General features: G+C 41.6%; 1 protein-coding gene across 2 annotated transcripts in view; it reads right to left on the bottom strand.

The window, feature by feature from the left end:
• The window catches only part of LOC133619882 (metabotropic glutamate receptor 7-like), a 279,178-nt gene that overhangs the window by 29,228 nt on the left and 231,746 nt on the right, over positions 1–18,204 (bottom strand). For both annotated transcript variants that reach the window (XM_061981152.2, XM_061981153.1), the window contains exon 8: positions 11,536–12,471. In XM_061981152.2, the coding sequence (XP_061837136.1) occupies positions 11,536–12,471 (936 nt within the window). The remainder of the gene's footprint in view (positions 1–11,535; positions 12,472–18,204) is intronic.

The following is an 18,204-nucleotide window of genomic DNA, read 5'->3' as shown; positions in this document are numbered from 1 at the left end:
GAGCGAGTGGTTAAGGTAAGTTTACGCGAAGAGGCCGGGTGGCTTTTTTCACGCAGCTCCGTCCATGTTGATATACGACTCCATGCGCGCCCACATCACGCTGGTTTTTAATATATTATTAAAGTTTGACTGACCTATCTGACTGTTTTTTTGACATTCCTTTAGCGCAGTTAGATGCGGCTTACAACACGGGGCGGCTTATAGGTGGACAAAGTTTTGAAATATGCCGTTCATTGAAGGCGCGGCTTATAACCCAGGGCGCCTTATGGTGCGGAAAATACGGTATATAATAAATCCTTGTACATACTGTCCTCTGGTGTCTGTCGCCGTCACCTCCCCTTAGTCCAACCATTACAGTATACTCCGGCCAATTGATTAGGGACCTGACGGCACAGTTCCTTAGCCCCACCCCCAGTGACTTCAACCCCGCCTCCAGTAAAAAAAGAAAAGAAGAAAAAAAAAAGACATTTCTTGTTTTTTTGTTTGTTTTTTCCTTTTTGCCCCTCTCAGGATGTCTTTTTCTTTTCAATCCACCCTGGACAATTTTTCTAGCCCACCTCAGCAAAATCTTGGACTGTTTAGCAGTGCTGTAGGGATGGAAGAATTTACCCGCCGCCTGGCCACCCACCTCCCACCCTTAGTGACTGTCAGCTGGAAGCGTCTGGCATCCGCGTTCGAAGGGGGGGGGGGGGGGGTAGTACTAGTCTCTTACATTTTAGCACTGGTGGCTGTGCTGGTGTGGTGGCGCAGCTGCACCCAGACAGGCTACCCCCTGCCAGACAAATTCCACCTCTCTTCTGTTTTTCCCAGCCGCAGCCACCAGTCCCCCGGCTAGCCTCCGAGCTAGCACCAGACCCCCGGCTAGCCTCCGAGCTAGCACCAGACTCTCGGCTAGCCTCCGATCTAGCACCAGTACCTCGGCTAGCGTCCGAGCTAGCACCAGTCCCTCGGCTAGCGTCCGAGCTAGCACCAGTCCCTCGGCTAGCGTCCGAGCTAGCACCAGTCCCTCGGCTAGCGTCCGAGCTAGCACCAGTCCCTCGACCAGCGTCCGAGCTAGCACCAGTCCCTCGGCTAGCGTCTGAGCTAGCACCAGTCCCTCGGCTAGCGTCCGAGCTAGCACCAGTCCCTCGGCTAGCGTCCGAGCTAGCACCAGTCCCTCGGCTAGCGTCCGAGCTAGCACCAGCCCCTCGGCTAGCGTCAGGGCTAGCACCAGCCCCTCGGCTAGCGTCAGAGCTAGCACCAGCTCTCAGGCTGGCCCCCGCGTCTCCACCAGCTCCCAGGCTGGCCCCCGCGTCTCCACCAGCTCCCAGGCTGGCCCTGACCTCTGCACCTCGGCCAGCAGCGCCGTCTCCACCAGCTCCCCGGCTGGCCCTGACCTCTGCACCTCGGCCAGCAGCGCCGACCTCTGCACCTCGGCCAGCAGCGCCGACCTCTGCACCTCGGCCAGCAGCGCCGACCTCTGCACCTCGGCCTGCTCCGCCGACCTCTGCACCTCGGCCTGCTCCTCAGCTGTCCTCCTCGTCTCCGGCTTTGACGTCTGCTGCTTCCACGCCTCAGACGACATCCACTGCTGCTTCCACGCCTCCGACGTCATCCTCTTCGCCTCCGACGTCATCCTCTTCGCCTCCGACGTCTCCTTCTCGTTTCCGGCGAGACGCACCATGGTGCCACTCGCGCCCGCCTTCCCGACGGCCAAGATGGTGGTCATTCCTTGGTCGCCCGTCTCGCCATCTTCAGCGGCGTTCTACTCGCCGCCGCCACCAGACTCGTCCTCGGTGGATTCGGGGACACTTGGGCCGGCGACCCACCACCAGTTCGCCCCTCCGCCCTCCCATGATGTTTGTTCCTGTGCTTTTTGTGGTTCGACCTGTAGGACATCTGGGAGCTGTCCATAAGGAGGGGGGTACTGTTACGGCTCAGACTCCTGCCAACGCCGTTCATCCATCTGTGCACTCCAGTGAGTGCACCTCGGGACACGCCCACAGCCGCGCTCAGCCAGGGACGCGCCGCGCGCGTCTCCGCCCAGCAGAAGCCGCCAGCTGCAATCATTTGCCGGCAATCGGCACACCTGCCTGTGATGATCAAGCGGTCTTCTTAAGCCTGGACAACCTTCGGTCGCTCGCCGGAGTATAGTCTTCTTACCCTTGTAAGCATCCCGTGTCTGGCTTCCATCCCGCGAACTCGCGCCTCCCCTGTGACTTCCGTGTTTCCGTTGTGTTCTGATGTTCCTGTTGTCTTCCTGCAGCGCTTCCCGTGTTCTTCCGTGATCCCCTGTTGTTTCCCCTATCTCCCGGACTGCCCTTTTGGATTCTCGACCTCCCGCTTGGAACCGGATCTTGCCTCTTCTCTCCTGCCCTGGATCATCTGTCTGCCCAATGGACTGTCTTCCTGCCTTGTTCCTCCTCTCGCCCAACACAACACTTGGTAACACACACTACAGCTAATCACACACATAGCCACACATCACATACACTTTTGGATCTAGTTCACACTCCATTTCCTTAGTTTATATTTGTATTGTTTGATTATATATATATATATATATATATATATATATATATATATATATATATATATATATATATATATATATATATATATATACATATACATATATGGTTAATATATATAATAAATCCTTGTACATACCAACCTCTGGTGTCTGTCACCGTCACCTCCCCTTAGTCCAACCATTACAGTATTTGGATCTTAGTAAATCAGGCTCTCTCAGCTTAACCTCTTACTGCATGCTAACCAGTAACGTGTTACTGTAAGGCCGTTACTATCGGCGGTAAATAGTAATCTAACGCGTTAATTTTTATATTCTGTAACTCAGTTACTGTTACTACATGATGCGTTACTGCGTTATTTTGCGTTATTTTTTATGTAGTATCGGCTAGAAACGGAGAAGATCTGAGTGTTTTATTGCAGCACTGCGGAAGAGGCGCGCCGCGCGCTGTCTGTGTGTACGTGTGTGTGTGTGTGTGTGTGTGTGTGGGAGGGGGCGTGTCTGCGTCTACTAACAAGACGTCATGGCGAACCCCGAAGCCGAGTTTCTTAAAATGGAGATATTTTCAGTACATTTCTTTTATCGACCACAAAGAAAATAACATTTTAGTTGAAAGTAAGTTGTGTCTTGGATCAAAGATCCTATCCTCGCAATTCAAATCTGCTGAAACAGCTACAAAAACAACATGTTTCGACGAAGCTAGTAAAGAGAGACACAATTTCACCTCCACCTCCAACAGCGGCTGGATTTTAACGAGGCACTGCACACTGAAGGTACACACACTCTGTCAATTCTCTTATATACACTTTCATTCAAGACTTCTAGAGTGTTTGATTATCACATCACTCTAAATGTTTAGACTATAAAGTTCACAAACCTAAAGAGGGATACTAGTGGGCCAGGCTAATATTTCCTTTTCTCTAAACTAAGTGGGGAAATGTGTAGAGTGTTCTGGGCTTCAGACATGATTTTATTTCAGAATTCCTTGAGATAAAAAAACGCCTGGTTAGGCTTTATGTATGTAGTGTGCCTTTCTTGGTTTACAGCTATGTTGTTATTATGCTGTTTGTTACTTATGTATGTTATGTAGCAGCTATTTAAAATAGTTTTGTCAATTTGTTCTGGTCTGAAACAATTTGGCCCTTTGAAACATATCTTTGTCTTTGTGTGTTGTATGTAGACCACATTGCTTAGCAGAGTTCTGTAATGCAAATGCATGTCAAGTTGATCAACAGATTGTATTATTCTCCAGTGCAATAACAGTACTGAAATGAATCAAATCAAATCAAATCAAATCAACTTAGGCTAAAAGGGCATTAAATGGGGCCTTACATTTTTTTTTAAATACATATAAGTAACTAAATAGTTACTTTTCACAGTAACACATTACTTTTTGGTTTAAGTAACTGAGTTAGTAACTGAGTTACTTTTGAAATAAAGTAACTAGTAACTGTAACTAGTTACTGGTTTTCAGTAACTAACCCAACACTGATGCTAACCACTTCAAACAAAGGTTACAGAACGTTCTCCAATTTTATCCAACAAGGACTAATTTCAGATTAGAGCTCAGCAACAATATTAAACGTAAAATATTAGATGTCATGACGATTTGCTTCCCACGACGGAGTGACATTAAATAAGCACTGAAAGTAGCACTTTTCCAGCGTGCACGCATCAGATGTCAACTCAATCAATGTGATTGGACTGTGCTGATATCTTCAAGCTCAATTCTGCCTTCATTTGTGTATATTTGCTAATAACATGTGACATCACTGTCAGCGACTTGAGGGTGAAACTTGCGTTTAAGCCAGATGAGTGTCTTGTCAGTGATTAGAGTTCTGTTCTCTCACTTTCATCTTGGATTTTTGCAGTTCATAAAAGTGCTTCACGATTACCCGCACAAATTTCACTTTGCTATAATTAAAGCTGAGCTTTCAGCTTGAAAACATGATTCCCATCTTCCCAGAACAACAGAGCTTAGTCAATAACAGATCATTTGAAAACCTTTGTACTCATGTTTGACCAATGTTGTTGGATGAGAAATGACAAATTGTCTTTGCCTAAAAGTATACTATATTGAGAAAAATTATCATAGATTCCTAATTTGATGTTGCTCAGATCCATCTGCTACAGTAAAACATGACTACGTACTGGGCCTGATCTACTAAGATTCAATAAAGTGATAAACAGCTATTGCAAACTGTACAATTGCGCGTACTATTTGTGGCTGTGTTGCAGGTGATCTACTAAGACTGCCTGTACGATTGATAACAAGTGCAAAAGTGGTGCAGATCGCCATTTTTAAATTAGGGTTCAGTGTATACTGTGCCAGTTGTCACCATGGATACACTCATTTCCCTACACATTCATGTTATCATGCTCTCCAACCTGAGCTGTTTCATAATGTTGTCGAACATGCAGCACACAACTCTACTATCTGAAAATATAGAATCACAATTTAGACAACAATACCTATTTTTAGCACGCCAAAAGTGTTTGCTGGGACACCGCACGAACGGTGTTTATGCAACAACACCGGCAATAACTGTGATGGTCTACTGGAATGATCTACATCAGTGGTTCTTAACCTTGTTGGAGGTACCGAACCCCACCAGTTTCATATGCGCATTCACCGAACCCTTCTTTAGTGAAAAATAAAATGTTGGTTTTTTTCAAATTCAAGACAAAATTATATGTTTTTGGTAACTCTTTAGTATGGGGAACATATTCTAAGTAACAAAGACTTAATTTAGAGTTATTTGGACAGTAGGGGAACATATTCTAAGTAATAAAGACTTAATTTAGAGTTATTTGGTTAGGGTCAGGGTTAGAGGGTTAGGGTTATAATAAGGCCATGCCGAATAAGGCATTAATAAGTACCTAATAATGACTAATTAAGAGCCAATATGTTACCAATTTGCATGTTAATAAGCAACTAATTAATGGTGAATATGTTCCCCATACTAAAGTGTTACCATGTTTTTTTTACTGGTGCATAAAATGAACCGCGCGTGAACATCACCTTGTTCAAACAACAAAACCAACACAGTGCATAAACTCACAACAAATTACACACCTGCAAACCAGTCAGCTGTTGCCGTATCCGTAATACGCCGATAGGGAGAAGTTTGTATTTAAACGATGAGTCGGGTGTGTCTTGACCTCCGCCGAACCCCTGAGGCCGACTCACCGAACCCCTAGGGTTCCATCGAACCCAGGTTAAGAACCACTGATCTAGATGCAAACAATGCATGGTACAAGAAGTTTTTCAAATATAGGCGATACTGTATATTACAGAAACATATAAAAAATAAATACCTTTTGTTTCGGTGTTCGTTAGTCTCCAAAGCAGCCATTAACTAATTTTTCCGCTCAAAGATAGAAGTGTTGCAAGGATGATTTGTTTAATAATTTTATTTCTGACAGATATGTTGATTGTTGACACGATCATAGTAGAGTCTCTTTCTCGATGGTCTATCATATTTCTGATCGCGGGAAGACCATTTGTGTGTAACTGTGCCAGTTTGCACACACATTCTAGTCGTGCTAAATATAGACGCAAACCGTCGGCCACAGAACAGTTATAGGCTTGATAAATCACAATGTGAGTGTAATTTGAGGAGGAGATGCAAATAGTATCTCTTCCTCCTACTATTGTGGGTGTTCTAATTAGCATATATTCTGCATGTACATAAAGACAGACACGCTAAATGGATTGCACTCTCTATGTTGCTCATTTCAGAGACACAATCCTGTGCGTAGGATCTCAAAAGATCAGCTTTGCTTGAGCTATCAAGTTTGCATGTGTTTTAAAACACACCAACCTTCAGTAGATCAGGCCCTATATGGTCAGAAAAAGTAAATCAGATACAATGCAGGATGTGTCCGGTTTGTGTTTGTTAATAGCCATGTATTAAAGGAGTTAAAATATTATGCATTTTGGGATTTTTTGAAATTGATCCGACACGGTACACAAAGCCAACCAACAAGAATATTCTTCGGCTAATTTTAGAGCCACATAAAGAGGCTAAAATAGTTATTTACCAGTTTAGAAAAGGCAAAGTCAGATTCATAAAGAGTTGTTTAACTTTCCTTCCAGGTCACTGATAATGTTGGACTTCACATGGCTGACTTTCACACAACCAGTGGGGATCAATTCCCACTCAGTGACTGTAGGTGTGAATGCGAGTGTGATTTGTTGTCTGTCTGCATGTGTCAATCCTGTGATTGACTGGTGATTCTCGTCAGCTGGTGTAGACTCCAGCTTTCCTATGAGCTTAACCAGGATGGATAGTTGATCTAACTATTTCTCCACTGTATCTAAAGTGTGAAAACATAGAGATATCAATATGATACAGGCAGTCATTGCAAACTACAACCACAAAAAGCTTATTATGTATTCTATAAACCCCATCTGTATCGCTAATGAAATGTCCTGTGAGAGTATATCTTTCCACTACAGAAGAAACCAAGGGTAAATGGAGCTTGAAACTGAATATATTTTAATATTAAGTCATTTATTACTTTTGAAACCATAACCAGGTTATCCAGTGTACCAAAGCTTTCAGTAAAAAACAGCATTTTACTTTAATCACATTATATATCCTCATCTAAAAGCCAAATAAAAAGTAGTGTCATCCATCCTTGTGAGCCTTGTTATCTTAGAGGGAGTTGTACTGTACATGTATTATTGCAATAAAAACTCTTCAGCCTGCATAAATCACTGGACAATTAATGGGATTATTACTTGGAAGGTTGTCACGCAAAGTGTCACAGAAAATTATTTGCTTTCTCCAGTGGCTGAAAACGACATGGACGAGTAAAAAAAAAAAAGTACTGTAAGTACAGTTAGTAATTCCTAATGCTAGTTTGTATTTTTGTCTTTTCCAAATTTACATGAAGCATATTACAAGTGCCTAAGAGCTTTTCAGACATGTTTCCAAGAATGTATAGTTCTTGGCACTCTCGCTCTCCTTTTCTTCCGTGACTCGCGACTCCAGTGGGGGTTTCACTCTGAGGACTTTGTGCCTGGGGGTGGGAACGTATCATCGCGTTGCAGAGAAATGTGGCCGTGTTCTGTAGACATCGATGGTGAGAATTGTCACATTCAAAACACAGCCTCCTATATCTGTCTGCACGCCAGTCTCCATACTGTGATTTAGCAAAAGTTAGTGACATTCAGGCCTTTTTTTTTTTTTCTAGAAGTCATGAGTCAGCTGATTTGAGGATGCTGGTGATTCTCAGCATCATTACCTGACTGTGCTGAGTAGCTGCAGGTGCACAAGAGAGGAAAGGGGATGCTCTCTGATCCTTTGTTGCTATATTCATATGACATCCCTCGACATGAGTTTAAATGAGCCAAACAAAAGAGGTGAGGGAGGAGGGATGGGGTCGCAGGTGTGGAAAACAAGGACATCCGACTGTAACTGAAACACTAGACCGTATATACACTAGGGTTGTACGGTATACCGGTATTAGTATAGTACCGCGATACTAATGAATCATTTTCGGTACTTCACCGTCTATGAAACGTACCGGTGACGCACACTCCCCCACCCACCCGCGCCCGCGTCAAAGTCACGTAATGACGTTGCTGGTTTACGAGCAGAAGAGCATGTTCGGCAGCACACAATCACAGAGTACTTACAAGCAGACACAGTATGTAGACAGAAAAGGGAGAACGGACGCATTTTGGCTTAAAAACTAACAATAAAGGTGAAGTTATAACACTGAAACATCCTCAGGAAGAGGTGCTTTAAGACATGGCTAGCTAGCTAGCGGCTAACGTCCATCCGCCGTCGGCAGTATTTTAGCTACTTCTAAATCACTAATTCTCGCCTCCATGGCGACAAATAAAGTAAGTTTCTTACAAGGATCATCCCTGCAGGACGAGGAATAGCTAAACATGTTTCACTACACACCGTAGCTCACCGGCATCAAAATGTAAACAAACGCCATTGGTGGATCTACACCTAACATCCACTGTAATGACATCAAGTACAGGAGCGTATCTAGTCACTACTACTATGATTACGTCAATATTTTTTGGCATCACATCTTCTTTCATTTTTTTGAAATGTATATTATGTTTATAAACTCAGGAAATATGTCCCTGGACACATGAGGACTTTGAATATGACCAATGTGTAATCCTGTAACTACTTGGTATCGGATTGATAACCAAATTTGTGGTATCATCCAAAACTAATGTAAAGTACCAAACAACAGAAGAATAAGTGATTATTACATTTTAACAGAAGTGTAGACAGCAGATGTTAAAAGAGAAAGTAAGCAGATATTAACAGTAAATGAACAAGTAAAATAATAATTCATTTTCTACCACATGATAAATGACACATTATGTTACTGCATACGTCAGCAGACTAATTATGAGCCTTTGTTTGTTTACTTACTACTAAAATACAATTTGTCTAGTATGTTCACTATTTTATTTTTTTTAACTGCAATAAGAAACATATGTTTAATGTACCCTAAGATTTTTTGTTAAAGGGGAACATTATCACAATTTCAGAAGGGTTAAAACCATTAAAAATCAGTTCCCAGTGGCTTATTTTATTTTTCGAAGTTTTTTTCAAAATTTTACCCATCACGCAATATCCCTAAAAAAAGCTTCAAAGTGCCTGATTTTAACCATCGTTATATACACCCGTCCATTTTCCTGTGACGTCACACAGTGATGCCAATACAAACAAACATGGCGGATAGAACAGCAAGGGAAAGCGACATTAGCTCGGATTCAGACTCGGATTTCAGCGGCTTAAGCGATTCAACAGATTACGCATGTATTGAAACGGATGGTTGTAGTGTGGAGGCAGGTAGCGAAAACGAAATTGAAGAAGAAACTGAAGCTATTGAGCCAAACCGACGAAAACGACACGACAGCCAGCGGCACGGGTGAAAGCGAGGACGAATTCGGCGATCGCCTTCTAACCAACGGTTGGTTAGAAGGTTAGAACAACTATGAACTAGGTTTACAGCATATGAAATACATTTGGCAACAACATGCACTTTGAGAATGCAGACAGCCCAGTTTTCATCAATTAATATATTCTGTAGACATACCCTCATCCGCTCTCTTTTCCTGAAAGCTGATCTGTCCAGTCCAGTTGGAAATGCATCTGCTTTGAGTGTCGCAGGATATCCACACATTCTTGCCATCTCTGTCGTTGCATAGCTTTCGTCGGTAAAGTGTGTGGAACAAACGTCCAATTTCTTGCCACTTTCGCATCTTTGGGCCACTGGTGCAACTTGAATCCGTCCCTGTTCGTGTTGTTACACCCTCCGACAACACACCGACGAGGCATGATGTCTCCAAGGTACGGAAAACAGTCGAAAAAACGGAAAATAACAGAGCTGATTTGACTCGGTGTTTGAGAAAATGGTGGATTGCTTCCCAATGTGACGTCACAACGTGACGTCATCGCTCCGAGAGCGAATAATAGAAAGGCGTTTAATTCGCCAAAATTCACCCATTTAGAGTTCAGAAATCGGTTGAAAAAATATATGGTCTTTTTTCTGCAACATCAAGGTATATATTGATGCTTACATAGGTCTGGTGATAATGTTCCCCTTTAAAATAAAGCTAATTATGCAATTTTTTCGTGGTCCCCTTTATTTAGAAAAGTACCAAAAACTACCGAAAAGTATCGAAATAATTTTAGTAAAATATTGGTATCCTTACAACACTAATTTATACCCTGTAGATATACATCATACCATCTTGTCTTTGTCTCAACTGGCCATATTATTTTCAAGAGATACGTTTTGCACACTCGTTTTTTTTCTCTCATCCGGTTCATCCAAGACAAGAGCGTCCCGTTTTAAACAAGCAAACGTTTGTTCATGTTGAAAACGTTGGCATGGCTTGAAAATGAATAAGGAAGTGCATCCCCTTAACTACACTGGCATCGATGCGATGGCTGCTTTCAGGACATGCAAAGGCACTTCTCACTATCTGCAGCTGGGGAGCAAGCAGACATGCAGCCACAGAGGCCATTAAACTAGGCCGCTGTGGTGCGAAGTGACAGGCAAAGGAGGAGTTAACTGCATAAGAGGAAAGGAAAACACATTAGTGCTTCGCTACTCTCTGTGAGTAACATAATGAACTCCTAATCGCTGCTGAGGGTGTAATTCGTCTATGAAATCAGCACCAAATTGAGGTGGGGAAAATCGGTTTCTGATCCATCTGAAGCAGTTGCTTAGCAGGACTAATATCGAGTGCTGTCCTTCTCAAAAGGTTTGGAATAAGTAACGCTTTCCTGTCAGCATTGATATTCTGTCGGGAGGAAACTTTCTCTCCACTCTGTTTTTGTGCACACGCCTCGGCGAGCCGCACGCGCAGCTCATGAGTGGGCTCGATGAATGCATCTGTATTCTAGCGGCTCCTGGCCAGATAAGCAGTAACTCACCCAGAAGGTCAAAATGTCAAATTCTCAATCAACTCCAGGAGCGCCCAATGTCAAATGCTTTCGTTGGGTAGAGAACAGCTGTCAAGAGATGGAATGTGTCGAATCAAACTTCTATTTACCCGTCCAGTTCCTTGGTGCCTTCCTCCTACACTTGTTCCTCTTCCTCCTCCACCTGCTTGTCTCCTTTCCCAGAATGCTACATAATGGTGAAAGCTGAAATAATGGGATCTGAAGCAGCCGACTCCCCTATTCACGACACTCCACGGGCATTTCAGGATTCGGGCCCCCTAACATCAACCCCTCCTCTGCCTTTGGTGTGCTTTCTGTCTGTGTTGGGACAAGTGTGGATCCCCATGCAAAATGGCGTGAAGAGAAATCAAACGCAAATGAGCCTGTAAGTTATACAGTTGTGAAATGATTGCACAAGCTCTCTGCGTGCACTGTTTATCATATTGTGTCTCACAAATATGCATGTGTGCATGTGTTTGGACAAGATAAACGCAGGGCTGAAGGGCTGACTGTAAATTAATGAGTTGAAGGAAACAGAGAGACAAAGCAAAGGGGCCTCGACACAGACAAAGAGAGTCATTGACAAACCTTCTCAGCAGACTGGGCCGTGCCAAAGAAAATAGGGATGAAGGCCAGCCAGACGATACAGGTGGTGTACATGGTGAAGCCGATGGGTTTGGCTTCGTTGAAGTCTTCTGGTACGTCTCTGGTCTTGATGGCGTAGATGGTGCAGGTCACCATCAGCAGGATGCTGTAGCCCAGTGAGCAGATGATCTGGAGGTCAGTAATGTCACACTTCAGTACGCCACGGGCCAGCATGGGGTTAATGGTTTTCTGCTCATCATAGTCTATAATGGTGTTGGGAGGGTCCACGGCAAACCACACGAGCACACCCAGCAGCTGGACGCAGATCAAACTGGAAGTGATGGCGATTTGAGAGGTTGGGCTGATGAAGCGGGGGGCTGTGACCGTCTGCTTTCCTTGCTCGAAAATCCGATAAATGCGGTTGGTCTTGGTGAGCAGCGCTGCGTAGCTGATGCACATACCCAGACCCAGGAAGATCCTCCTGAAGGCGCATACGCCTACATCAGGCTTGGCGATCATGAGAAAGGTTATGATGTAACACAGAAAGATGCCGGTCAGCAGCACGTAGCTCAGCTCTCGGCCCGATGCGCGCACAATTGGTGTGTCATTGTAGCGCACAAATGTAGCCATGACGAAAATGGTGGCAATGATTCCGAGCATGGCCAGGAAGACGGGGATGACTGCCCAGGGGGAGTGCCACTCCAGCTTGATGATAGGGATGGGCTGGCAGGCAGTTCTGTTCGGGTCGGGCCTCATGTTATATGCACACAGTCTGCAGGAGGTTTCGTCATACTGGTACTGGTAGCCATCACAGAGCTCACAGTGCCAGCAGCATGGCATTCCCTTGACCCTCTTCTTCCTCTCTCCGGTCTTACAAGGCAGACTGCACACAGAGATGGGCACCTCCTGCTCGCCATCGGGCCACTGAAGCTCCTCCAGCTGCAAGAGTAAAGACAAACCAGATGAGACTGTTGGACATGACCAAGGTATTACAACATTCACTTTATAGACGTGCCAAATACCCACAAGCACAGGGAAATCAAAAGTCTACACTGCAAAAAGTCAGTGTTCAAAAACAAGAAAAAAAAATACAAAAATTAGAGGCATTTTAATTGAACTAAGCAAAATTATCTGCCAATAGAACAAGAAAATTTGACTTGTCAAGACTTTCCGAAAGAAGTAAAATTAGCTAACCTCAATGAACCCCAAAATACCTTAAAAATAAGTATTTTCTCACTAATAACAGGTGCACTTTTCTTGGTAGAAAAAAAAAAGAGACCTTTTTTCTCAATATGTTGAAAAATATTCTTAAATTAAGTAAATGTTAGTGCCATTATCTTGACATAGTGATATGCGCTCAGTATTACATTTCTTGCATTTTTCCATCGATAAAATGACATCATCGAGCCAAGTGCGTGCTCTTTCAGACAATTAGTGCGTAAGGAATACATAGATACATATATATATATATATATATATATATATATATAGATACATATATATATATATATATATATATATATATATATATATATATATATATATATATATATATATATATATATATATATATATATATATATATATATATATATGTATCTATATATATATATATATATATATATATATATATATATATATATATACATATATATTAGGGGTGCAACAACTAATCGATTAAATCGATTAAAATCGATTATAAAAATAGTTGGCGATTAATTTAGTCATCGATTCGTTGGATCTATGCAATGCGCAACTGCAGAGGCAATTATTATTATTATTTTTTTTATTTATAAACCTTTATTTATAAACTGCAACATAAAGTTGATTGGCAACACTAAATTGGCCCTAGTGTGTGAATGTGAGTGTGAATGTTGTCTGTCTATCTGTGTTGGCCCTGCGATGAGGTGGCGACTTGTCCAGGGTGTAACCCACCTTCCGCCCGATTGTAGCTGAGATAGGCTCCAGCGCCCCCCGCGACCCCAAAGGGAATAAGCGGTAGAAAATGAATGGGGATGGATGTACAAACAACTGAGAAACAATAATCAAAACAAGTATGGTGCCAGTATGCTGTTTTTTTTTTCAATAACATACTGGAAAGGATAGAAATGTAGTTTGTCTCTTTTATCCGATTATTAATCGATTAATCGATGTAATAATCGACAGATTAAACGATTATCAAATTAATCGTTAGTTGCAGCCCTAATATATATATATATATATATATATATATATATATATATATATATATATATATATATAAATATATACATTTTACAGCCCGGCCCCCGACCACATTTTTTTTAATTGTCATTTTGAAGAATTTATCTGAATGTGCATGAACTATTTCTGTTTAAAATTGTTAGAAATGTCACATGTTAAATGTTTAAATATTAACTGTCAGTTTGCTGTACTGTGCCAACAGTATTACTGTATGAGTACGTATGTTCTATTGTTTAATTGAAAATAAAACAGCAAAGTCCATTTTTAATTATGAGACACAATTGTGTCAAAGTCATGATTTTTTATTTCATGTTTGAAATAAGACATTCTTACTTTGAAAAAGTAGTTTTATACTTGTGAGTGTTGATGACACAGCTTTGCAACAGTTGATACTCTAGTTTCAAGCATGTTTTACTCAATATAGGTCATAAAATCTCAGCAACAAGCTATAATATCTTACTGAGATCATTTAGGACCAAAACACTTAAAACAAGTAAAACACGCTAACATAAAATCTGCTTAGTGAGAAGAAGTATCTTATCAGACAGAAAATAAGCAAATATCACCCTTATTTGAGATATTCAATCTTACTGAGATTTCAGTTTTTGCAGTGTATGCGGTTTTAGTTGAGATTGTGCAGAAGTGCTGATTCACCACGACTTACATTGTTTATAATAAGGAGCACAATATTACAGTAGAATCTGCTTATTATATGCTATCACCAAATGACTCCGTTCTCTTTAAGACACCAATGCAACTGAAGTTGCCTTTGTTTGTTAAATTTAGAATAATGGAAAATACCATGAACCTGTTCTAATAATGGAGCAAGTGAGGTGTGAAATATGAGCAAGCAAAAAGTTAATGTTGGGAAAATGTCCACTTTAGTTGTTGCATAACTATTTGTATGTAGTAAAGTGTAAACTGATCTTGTTAGTGTACAAACATGGTGCAGAGATATCTTATATTCTAATCATGAAGGCTCAGAGAGCTTTAAATATTTAATATCCAAGCCTTAAACATACACATCAGCCTTCAAAAATCCATCCAAAAAGGGTAATTTCATCCGTTCAGGGAGATTGAAAAAAAAAAGGATGATGTTAACATTGATTTGATGATGCTTTCAGAGGTTTTGCTGATTTACCATGAACGTTTACTTATTTTCTAATACTGTATACTTCCTGTAATGTTTCTATTGCTGCAAAAGCACTACAAGATTAATAGTGGCAAAGTTATAGAATGTGGACACACATTTCAATGTTAGTTCATCTCCACTAAATATGGACTATATACTAAATATAGGTAGCTAAATAGTCATATTTTCTTTTTTCCCAGTATGGAAAAATGACTTGGCAATAAATGTCAAGAATTCAAAGCCACTGAATCTGTCATAAACTCTGTGACACTGTTTTAGTTACTCTCTAGGCTCCTTGGCATTATACATCTTTCATGTTGGATCATGATCGAAGAGGTCTAGTGGAGCAATTTTAACTGATTGATAATATTTTACTACAAAAAGGGGGGCATCAAAGTTATCCGGTGCAGCCTATAAAGCAAAGGAAGGAGGAGGAAATACGGGGTTAAAACAGAGGTTTGTATGTACACTCAGCTAATTAATTTTTAGCGTTAGCATCATGACTTTTATTATAGGGGCTAACAGCAACAGGCTGTTGTTGCTGTTCTTCCTATTCAGGGGCCAGCGAGAATAGTTTGCATACGGTATAAACTAAATTGGGTGAAATTCTTAAGTAAACATAAAGTAAATAAACAACATTTGTAAAGCAGAAAATCGAGAAATGCACGGAGGGTAAAACAGTCGATAACCCAAACTTAAACTGAATATAATGTAAGCTCGGCTATTGGCTCATTTGGCTGCAACGTGAGCTATTATTTTAAATGAATCATGGATGCTATGTGCGATGATATAGATGCAATCAGAACTTATTAACAGCCACGACAGGCACATAGAGAGGCTGCTACAGAGGAGGTGTTGTTACTGTATTCACCTGAGCCTTGCCGTGAAGAAACATGTAAGGTTTTCAGTTTTGGAATATGATTAATGGGCAATTTCTTCCCATTATAAATGTTTTAGTTATCAATAAATACAAAACCCAAAACCAGTGAAGTTGGCATGTTGGGTGCACTACACTGCAAAGACAAGATACTTAACGTTCAAACTGATAAACTTTGTTATTTTTTGCAAATATTAAGTCATTTGGAATTTGATGCCTGCAACATGTTTCAAAAAAGCTGGCACAAGTGGCAAAAAAGACTGCGAAAGTTGAGGAATGCTCATCCAACACTTATTTGGAACATCCCACGGGGGAATGGGCTAATTGGGAACAGGTAGGTGTCATGATTGGGTATAAAAGCAGCTTCCATGAAATGCTCAGTCATTCACAAACAAGGATGGGGCGAGGGTCACCACTTTGTGAACAAATGCGTGAGCAAATTGTCCAATAGTTTAGGAACAACATTTCTCAATTAGCTATTGCAAGGAATTTAGGCATTTCACCATTGACGGTCTGTAATATCATCAAATTGTTCAGAGAACCTGGAGAAATCACTGTACGGAAGCGGCAATGCCCGTGACCTTCGATCCCTCAGGCGGTACTGCATCAGTGTGTAAAGGATATCACCACATGGGCTCAGGAACACTTCAGAAAACCACTGTCAGTAACTACAGTTTGTCGCTACATCTGTAAGTAAAAGTTAACACTCTACTATGCAAAGTGAAAGCCATTTATCAACAACACCCAGAAACGCTGCCGGTTTCGCTGGGCCTGAACTCATCTAAGATGGACTGATGCAAAGTAAAAAAGTGTTCTGTAGTCTGACGAGTCCACATTTCAAATTGTTTTTGGAAACTTTGGACATCATGTCCACCGGACTAAGAGGAAAAGAACCATCTGGACTGTTATAGGCGCACAGTTCAAAAGCCAGCATCTGTGACGGTATGGGGGTGTATTAGTGCCCAAGACATGGGTAACTTACACATCTGTGAAGGCACCATTAATGCTGAAAGGTACATACAGGTTTTGGAGCAACATATGTTGCCATCCAAGCAACATCTTTTTCATGGACGCCCCTGCTTATTTTAGCAAGACAATGCCAAGCCACATTCTGCATGTGTTACAACATTGTGGCTTCGTAGTAAAAGAGTGCGGATACTAGACTGGCCTGCCTGTAGTCTAGACCTGTCTCCCTTTGAAAATGTGTGGTGCATTATGAAGCATCAAATACGACAACGGAGACCCCGGACTGTTGAACAACTTAAGCTGTACAACGTAGTGTTAAAAATGCCCCCTTGCCAACATTTTTGCAATGTGTTGCTGCTGTTAAATTCTAAGTTAATGATTATTTAAAAAAAAAAAAAAGTTTCTCAGTTCGAATATTAAATATCTTGTCTTTGCAGTGTATTCAATTGAGTGTAAGTTGAAAAGGATTTGCAAATCATTGTATTCTGTTTTTTTTTACAAGTTACACAACATGCTAACTTCACTGGTTTTTTGGTTTTGTACAATATGAAAGTACTTTAGAGTTACAATGCATTAAGCGATGCCATTTGTGCCATTTTGTGTTTTACACTACAGCGTCTATTCAGACAGCAAGCAGCCGCTCTTTGCTGCTAAGAGACAGACTCAACATGTAGATCCAGGTGTTATTATTTGTAACAGACTGTATGACCACTTTTTTCAAGGAAAACGTATACAACATACAGTCATGGTCAAAAGTTTACATGCAACTTGTAAAGAACATAATGTCATGGCTGTCTTTAGTTTCCAATAATTTGTACAACTCTTATTTTTTTGTGATAGAGTGATTGGAGCACATACTTGTTTGTCACACAAAACATTCATGAAGTCTGGTTCTTTTATGAATTTATTATGGGTCTACTGAAAATGTCAACAAATCAGCTGGGTCAAAAGTATACATACAGCAATGTTAATATTTGGTTACAAGTGCCTTGGCAAGTTTCACTGCAATAAGGCGCTTTTGGTAGCCATCCAAAAGCTTCTGGCAAGCTTCTGGTTGAGTTTTTGACCACTCCTCTTGACAAAATTGGTGCAGTTCAGCTAAATGTGTTGGTTTTCTGACATGGACTTGTTTCTTCAGCATTGTCCACACGTTTAGACAGGATCTTGAAAAGGCCATTCTAAAACCTTCATTCTAGCCTGATTTAGCCATTCCTTTACCACTTTTGACGTGTGTTTGGGGTCGGACGCTACGGAGCAGCAATGAAGAGGTGGGGACTTGCGGAAGATGCCTCCTGCGAGTGTGGGGACCCAGTCCAGACAGTAGAGCATATAGTAACTAGTTGCCCCAAAACACCGGCCACCGAATGGCGAACAAAGTCTGATTGACCTGGATGATGACACGTTGACCTGGCTTGCCTCAACAGAGCTGGAAATCTAAAGACCCACGACAGAAGAAGACAGTGTACATTTAAAA

This window comes from Nerophis lumbriciformis, linkage group LG01 (assembly GCF_033978685.3).
Source record: "Nerophis lumbriciformis linkage group LG01, RoL_Nlum_v2.1, whole genome shotgun sequence".
Taxonomy (NCBI): domain Eukaryota; kingdom Metazoa; phylum Chordata; class Actinopteri; order Syngnathiformes; family Syngnathidae; genus Nerophis; species Nerophis lumbriciformis.
Note: the sequence above shows the minus strand (reverse complement) of the source record. Positions and strands in the feature narration are given on the sequence as shown.